This window comes from Camellia sinensis, unplaced genomic scaffold (assembly GCF_055761805.1).
Source record: "Camellia sinensis isolate YWXY unplaced genomic scaffold, ASM5576180v1 Unanchor1, whole genome shotgun sequence".
Classification (NCBI taxonomy): Eukaryota; Viridiplantae; Streptophyta; class Magnoliopsida; order Ericales; family Theaceae; genus Camellia; species Camellia sinensis.
Window position 1 is genome coordinate 1,448,857 of NW_028128987.1, and position 8,173 is coordinate 1,457,029.

Sequence of the window (8,173 nt, forward strand, 5' to 3'; positions counted from 1 at the left end):
AGGAGACCTCGCGTTTCCGGATCTTGCTAGAGGGCCCGGTCTGTCGGGCTTGGTACCTGGGGGAGCGTTTTCTACGCCAGACCCGCGGGTTACCTGAGCAGATAGTCCCGGCTCACCCTCCTGCAGAGATGAGGGAGACCGAGGGGCTGACCCCTGAGCAGCTGGATGATTACTCCATCGGCTGGGAGGAGGCCGGCTTCCGAGGCACCGGCGACTATCAGGAGTACGTGCGGACGTACCTGATGCGACCTTTGAGCGGCCGTCGAGCAGAGGGGGCCAGGCCTGTGGCATCGGCGGCTGGGGCCGGAGCGGGAGCAGGGGCTGGATCTTCGAGGAGGGCCCGGGTCCGTGGTAGGGGCGGAGTGCGGGGTGGACGGGGAGCTGGGTGGCCTGCCCTGCCCGCTGTGCTGACTTTCCAGGGGCAGGGTGGGGCGACCTATCAGATCCCCTTCGCCCCTCCACCGGCTGGGCATGAGTTCACTGACATCCCCGACCTTCCGCCGGTACGTATTACTGCACTTCGTACAGTCATTTCATTTCAGTTTACTTGATATTCCACAGAATACTAATGCATCTGACACTTTTGCAGGCTTCTTCGGGGTACACCCGTCAGTCGTTGGCGATGAATGCCTCGATGATGGGGATGCTCCAGCGGACATTTGACCTCCTGGCTGTCTACAGCATACCGGTATGTCCTTCTGACACTGGCCTGAAACCATTCATACACTGCTTTGCATAATCTGATGCATGGCACAACACCTGACATACTGATCTCGCAGCATCTGATACACTGCATACACTGCATTCTGCACTGTTAAACTGCTCACGGCATTCATACACTGTACTCACATACTGCATTCTGCACTTTTAAACTGCTCACGGCATTCATACACTGTACTTAACATTGCATTCTGCACTGATAAACTGTCTACAGTATACTGATGCATTTCACTTTGTGCACTTTTTCAGCCTCCTTTCCAGATTCCCATGGCAGGAGGTGCTCCAGCTAGACCTGCTGTCCCTGCTCGGGGGAGAGACGAGGAGGGCAGGATATTTCCCCGCACTAGGGGTGGGCGTACTCACGTCGGGAGCAGCTCGCGAGCTCCAGCCCCGGACGATGATGACGACGAGGAGTCAGAGGCGGAGGCAGGGTCATCGGAGGAGGAGACCGGAGACGGTTCTAGCTCGGGCTCTGATGACGACGCTGTTGATGCTCCTGGACCCTCGTCCAGGAAGAGGACCAGGACAGACTGACGGCCCTTCGGAGTGCTTGACACAGATGCAGATTTTTGCTATCTTTTCCTCTTTGTACTTTTCTTTTTGTTGGTAGATAGATTACCTTGTACTGCCACAGGCAGATTTTGTTTTCAAAGCTTGTACATTTGAAAAGATAGTGAAATGAAACAGACTTTTTATCTGAAAAAGTGTTTACATTTACACATTTCATGCATTGCATCGCATCTCATCATGTTACACCTCAATGTAAATGGAATTGATTGGTTGTCTGAAAATTGAACACTTGCACTGTAATAATCAGATAACTTAAACAGCCAACAGCAAAATAACCCAAGCAACCCACTGCCTGATTCTTGACACACGGCCCTTACTCTGTTGGGGATTAATCTGTATACAGCCCTTAGTACAGCATTCGGTTCATCATGCACACAGCAAATTCCAAACAAACAGCCCAATCTGACAAGACGGAGCTCAAAGACGGAACCGGTTGGAGTCGAAACACGCTCGAATGTAGAGAATGGCACAGCATCCTGAGCATAAATGATTTTTGAAATCAAATGAGGGTTTTTCAAACCGGGATATCGAGCCTACCACCGAACACAGCGGGGAGGACTCAAACAAAGAGGTACACGACCTAAACACAACGAGACACGCTCGGGAGAGACTCAAAACAAAAGACGAGACCGTCAAATGAAAGAGACACGACACACAGACGCGTAAACGAAGATGGGGGACCTCGGACCATGAGGGGCCAGTTCAATCTGGGTATTGTTTCCCACCCTTTCTCATTTGTGATCCTCACATCACTCAACTCTCAAGCTCGGATTTTTCTCTCAAAACCCTTTTCCTCTCTTTTCTCTCAACTCACACCTCTCTATTCTTCATTCTCTCATTTTTCATCCCTCCCTGGGGTGATTGATGGATAAATAGCAAGGTGTGGGTTCACGCCCGATGCCGTTAGCTCACAACTATTCTTCCGGCAGGCAGAGTGCTCTTCTGGCAAGTACGTCGGTGACGGGGAAAAGACAGAACGCCTGGCTCAACTGTGCCCCTAGTTCATCATTTTAACCATTTTTTGTTTTTGCTTTCTACTAAAACAGTTTTGATCAAAATGAGAGTCGGATTAACGTACTCGTTCGATTTTTGATTTGAAAGGCATGCAAGTCAAGCTGCAAGCACTGAAAGTTTTCCTTTTGGATCCAAGACAATGGTCCAGTTTTGGAAAATGAAATAGTTTTCGAGAAAATAGTCAACCTCAGTAAAAAATTTCAAAAACTATTTTTCAAACAACTGATGCTCAACAAGCATGGAACTTACCCTTTGAGACGCGCAACCTCGGATCGGAGGCAATGGAAAATTGCCCCTGGTTTGAAGGGAGTGGGAGGCAACGGAAGGTCGCCCCTAGTTTGAATGGCATCTCACGACGGCTTGTGGCAACGGAAAGTTGCCCCTTGTTTGGGATGGTGCCGCAGCAATCCGCAGACAGTCTTCATTGGCGGTGGTCGAGCTCTTGGACACTGCGATGACGAAGACGGTCACAACAAATATATGGACACAGTCGCCTTTGGAGGGCGTTGGCCACTGGACTTTGAAGTCGAAACCATTGCATGGACTGGGACGCTTATGAAAGCGTTGGGGGCTGGACTTCATGATGAAGTTGCCTACGTATCCCAAACATGGGAATCAAGCCTTACGTAGTTCCGGTTAAGGTCCACTCGGGTATTTTAACCTTCACTTTGTTTGGCTCTCACTTTTGCCAAGGCGCCCAATGCGGGTTTTCGACCTTGCGAGCTTCTTTTCATTTTGTTTTGTTCGTTTCTTTTTCTTTTCTTTTTTTCTTTTCTTGCTTTTTTCTTTTTCAATCTTTCTTTTTGTATTTTTCTCTTGCTCTAACTTTTGCCTGGGTCGCCCTTCCGGGTTTTCGGCCCAGCGAGCCTCTCAAAGGGTAAAAGAGTAGCAAGTCCATGCCAAATGGTCTTTTTTTTTTTTTTTGAAATTGAATTGAAGCCTCTCTGTGTCCAGGAGAACGGCTGTTGAACTGATTTGCGGAGAATCCATCAGGGTTACTCTACGAGCTTCTTCCGGCGAGATCTACTCCTTCTGATTCGGCCTTGGTGCCTTCTGCTCGAGGGCTGTTTCGAAACCGGCCACGCGGGCCTTTCATGGCGTTTGTCCGTTGAACTTTCTGAACATTCTGAACGGGTTCAAATTCGGAAAACAAATAGGTTGAATCTTGAGGCTAAGAGCGATCCTAGGCTGCGCAATCTCAAGAGCGATTCCACACAGGTCTTCGCAGGGCTGCGTAAAACATTTGCTTTTGAAAGTTTTTAAGAAAGCGACAAATCGCTCGCGCCGAAGATAGTGTGGAACCAATCTGGATCAGGCCAGGGTCCTTCTCAGTACTCACGCCGACAAGCATGATTTCATTCATAAAAAGGTTCAGCACGCCTCCCTTTCTCTCAAAATGATCAAAATTTTGCAAAACCCGAGGAATTCCTTCCCCTTCGTTTTCATCACCGCAGTGTTCAAAAGTTTTTTTTTTTTTTGAAAAACTTAGGTTAATGCTATGAGTTTGGCGCGCAGGAAAGCAGGCGAGATGTACTGTCAGCCCATTCAAATTCTCTGGTCCTTATGCTGAAAGCAAGCATGAAGGTTGAGATAGCAACAGTTGTTTCAATCGGCTTTGTTGGTGCGACTGGCCCCTCGGTAGAGACAGACTCAAAACAAAAACAGATAATTACAAAACAAAACGGTGTTCGAGGCAACAACCCCAGAATCACCTGGTATTATATACAACGGGGACTGACTCGATACAACAAGACAGCCACTTAAGCAGAAAAAGACTGACTCAAGACAGAGAGACAGACTCAAAACAAAAGACTGACTCGATATCCAAGCCAGGATTTACAAAACTCGGTTTCACCGATGCTCAAAAATGCGTGCCAAACGCTTCATCGAAAAATATACCAAAAGTTGCCCGCAGGCGGTTCACTTTACATACTCGCAGTATCTGAGCCCTCGAAATCCAGCAACTGGGTGGTAACGGGCTTGCCTGAGGTGGGTGGTAGGATAACCTTGTTATCGATCAAATCCTGCACTTCATGACGAAGGCGGGAACATCCATCGGTACTGTGACCGGACTGCTGATGGTACGCGCAGTACAAGGTAGCATCATGGGTGGTGGGGAGATTCTTCGGGAGTGGCCGGGGCTCCAAAGGCTTAAGATGCCCATTCTTTGCCAGTATTAGCAATGCCCTAGACAAAGGCATGTGGAGGTCGTGAAAGACCCTGCGCCCTCGGGGCAGGTACTTTGCAGTTTGAGGATTCTTGCCAGATGCGCTGGCGAAAGGATCGGCTGGCGCTGCCTTGGCTTTTTGAACCTTTCCCGGTGCAGGGTTGGGAACAACAGGAACTGTCTGGGCATGACGGGGCCCATCCCGGTTTTCTGCCTGGCTTGAACCGCCTTTGGTTGGAACGGGGAAAGCATCATCTATAGCTTTGGTCACTATTGCAGATGTTTGTTGCTTGTTCATCCCTCTGGCCTTCAGAGCCTCGACTGCCCACAGCAGTTGCTCAATAGGGTCGGCGTCTACCTTTGCCTTGTCCTTTCCTTTGGCCTCAGCCTGATCGAGGGTCTGGGTTGGTGCTGACATGTCATGGCTATAGCCGGAAGCCACCTCTGGCTGGCTGAGCTCTATCACAATCCGCCCCAGTAGCGGGGGCTCCTGTGGTACAAAATTCCCGGCATACGGTGCCGCTGGCGGTGAAGCCGACATTCCATAGGCGAGGTCTGCCACAGACCTTTGGAGATCGCCTATCATCCCCATCAATTCGAAGGTGGTGGGCTCACGAGCCTGGTATAACTGGGGAGCCCAAACCGGGTGCACAACGGGCGACCTGGGCGGGTATGACATACTGATATTGGCCTCACTCTGCGGAGCGGTCCCCTGCTCCAATACAGCTGCCATAACCATAATTTCTTCTGAACTTTGTGCCGCCATAAATCTTGCCTCAGCAAAGGGGGACACTGGCTATTCTGTTTCAACTCTGCGACTCTCTGAACTGAAAGGAAAAACAGATAGCATTTCAGCCCAAACTGATCAAACACGGGTGTAGCTAAACAACTGTACCCTACTGCTGATCACTGTTCCCAAATTTCTGTTCCCGAAAACTGAACCGATACCCGCGGATAACTGATTCCTACAACTGATACTGATACTGGTGTCCCCAGGTTAGATACTCTGACTTGCAAACTGACATGTGCGTTCCTGTAGAGCAACACTCTAAAAGCACATAGCAAGTAAAGAGAACAAAACACCCCTATATTGGGGTAGGGTTTCCCTGTCCTATTTTTTCAGGAGCTAGGGTTTCACTACGCACACAGCAGTTTCAAACAACCTATAATCGGGTAAGCAACCTGTCCTAGCTTGGAATGGTCACTATGGATTCCGAATATGCACTAGGTCGAATGGTCAAAAAGGGTGCCCCGGTAAAACCGGGGTTTGTGTTCCCATACTGTCAGAGCCCATAGCCGGTCAGCCTTATGGACATGCCTTGACAAGACAAGCCTCCGGCAAACCGTTCAGGAATGGCAGATGGCAAACACTGTGTTCCTAGGCGCACCAATGCACATGCAATGCAAAGAAGCACATAAATGAAGTCAAAACAGAATATCACGAGTTCGAGTCAAACTCTCTAAATTTCCCCAGCAGAGTCGCCAGAAACTGTAGCAGCGCCCGCGTGGGACCTCGATGCTACAGTTCGGACTCAATTTGTGTCACGGTTCTTAATCTGAACCAAAGAGTCCAAATCTGGCAAATCGTTTTGAGAAACAGATTTTTGAAAAAGTAGTGCCAAACATGGACTGCTTTGCCAGATACAGAGTCGCCACCTAAATATTTTTTAAAATGGGGAAATTTAGGAAACCCTGACTCAGTGCCGAAGGCCACATGTCCGTCATCACCGGAGTTGTCTCGGCTCGGGAGCTTGGGTACGATTGGGGAAGGTCAGCTATGAGCACCCCCTTTCGCCCGGTCCGAAGACCGGCCTCTACTAACCATGATATCCGTTTTTGAAAACTTTACGTGTTCTTAAACCAATTGTTAGCCTAGAATTACTATGTTATGCGCGCAGCAAACAAGTATAGACCAAATCGCCCAAATTGGAACAAAACATTTCATGCTTGTTTTGAAAATGGTTTGCTACTCGCAAGTAGGCTAAAATGCAGATTTTACCACCCTCAAGTGGGCTTTTAGAAAAGATGATTTTGCCACTATCTAGTGGGCTTTAAAATTCACAGTTTTAATGTGTTATCCCAATTTAGGTAATTCAACCTCCATCCACAGGCATTCAAGCAGTTATATCACATAAGCAGCTAGCCTCATGGTGATCATGCTATCATGGCAACATTCACACGCATGCGATATGCTAAAGCATAAAAGCTTACCTAGTACTCCGTGCCAAAACAGTAAACTAGTTAGCAAAAATGTGCGTGTCCTAGTTCATGTTAAATTGCCTAATGCAACACAAACAAGATGCAATTTAGATAGGCTCGGTTAACCTAAGCATGGCATATGTAATGCGATCAATTATCACATATTCGATTTGTAAATTGAAGTACAAATGCAGTTAGCGTGATGTACCAAGCCTGATGCATGTCAACAAATGCATGAATGCACGCATGCATAGCATAAGGTATGCTAAAATAAATGTGCCCTAATCTACCATCATAAGCAGGTAAATAAAAGGGAAGAAAGAAGTGGGGTTGGAAGACATACACACACTCACCCACACTTATTACAAATATGCCCTCACTCGGAGGGATCAAAATAATAATACAAATTAATTAACTACGCAAGCTAATTAAATATTACAAATTGCTTAATTAATTAACAAATTAACTAATCTAGGAAAACAGGTAAATCGCCTCGGGAAATGCGCCGCCATGCGCAAGCTGCCTCTGTTTTCCTTCATTTCCTCCTCTGGAGGCTGTCAAAGCCTCAGGACTACATCCTTGGACAGAGGGGATCATCATCGGCTGAATGAAACTTCCACCGGCAGTGTAGTATGGCCATTGGCACAAAATAGGGTCTGTCGGCAGAGAAAAATGTGCCGGTCGGCACATTACACTGCCGGTCGGCAGAGTATTCCTGCAGAACCTGCAACTCACAGCAACAAAGGGCAAAACAAGGCATGGCAGCATATTTCAAGGCATGTATGCATCAACCATGTCTCTTATCATTGTGATGACTCAAAGGGACATGTGCCTCGGTTCTTGGACCACCAATCATGCATTTCCATGCATGGTGGCCCAAAGAACCGAGTATGCATCTTTGATTTCAAATGTATGCACACCAATCAAACAAATAAGGCCCAATTCCTATCACCAATTCAAGGAACAAGGCATGCATGCGAAATGCAATGCAACCTAGGCATACAAGCTAGGAATGCAACATGGCATGGCAATCAACTCATGCAAGCATACAAGCATGCATATGGCAATACAAATGAGTGCAAAGATGGACTTAAACATGAATTAGGCGGCTCTAAAAAAGGCCTAAAACAGTAGCCAATGTGCTAAGAGGTGAGGGCTAAATGGCATGCACACACACATGCACATAAGGATCAACACTTAAGCATGAATCAAACAACATTCAAGCACACTTGAAAGGAGGGATCATGGACTAATTAGCATGCAACATGAACCCTAAAATTATGTTTATAAAATGATGCCAAATCAAGTTATAAATCAAGCCAAAACATGCACCAAAAGGCCTAAGCGTTCAAAGCAAATCAATGAGGCATTGAACTACACTAAGCAAGACCAAACAAGGCATGCAAAGAGAGACCAAAATCAGAGGTTTAGCATGTTAAAACAAACCTAAAGGACCCCTTAGATGGCATCTAAATGGCCCAAATACAAAGGCATATACCATGG

The 8,173-nt window shown here is 47.4% G+C and overlaps 1 protein-coding gene across 1 annotated transcript; it reads left to right on the top strand.

The window, feature by feature from the left end:
* The first annotated feature begins 595 nt into the window (after window positions 1–595).
* LOC145814177 (uncharacterized) lies at window positions 596–1,424 on the top strand. The gene is made up of 2 exons (XM_082910702.1): window positions 596–688; window positions 970–1,424. Exons 1-2 carry the CDS (start codon window positions 623–625, stop codon window positions 1,252–1,254), a joined length of 351 nt encoding a protein of 116 aa, XP_082766828.1. The 5' UTR covers window positions 596–622; the 3' UTR covers window positions 1,255–1,424.
* Window positions 1,425–8,173: the final 6,749 nt, after the last annotated feature.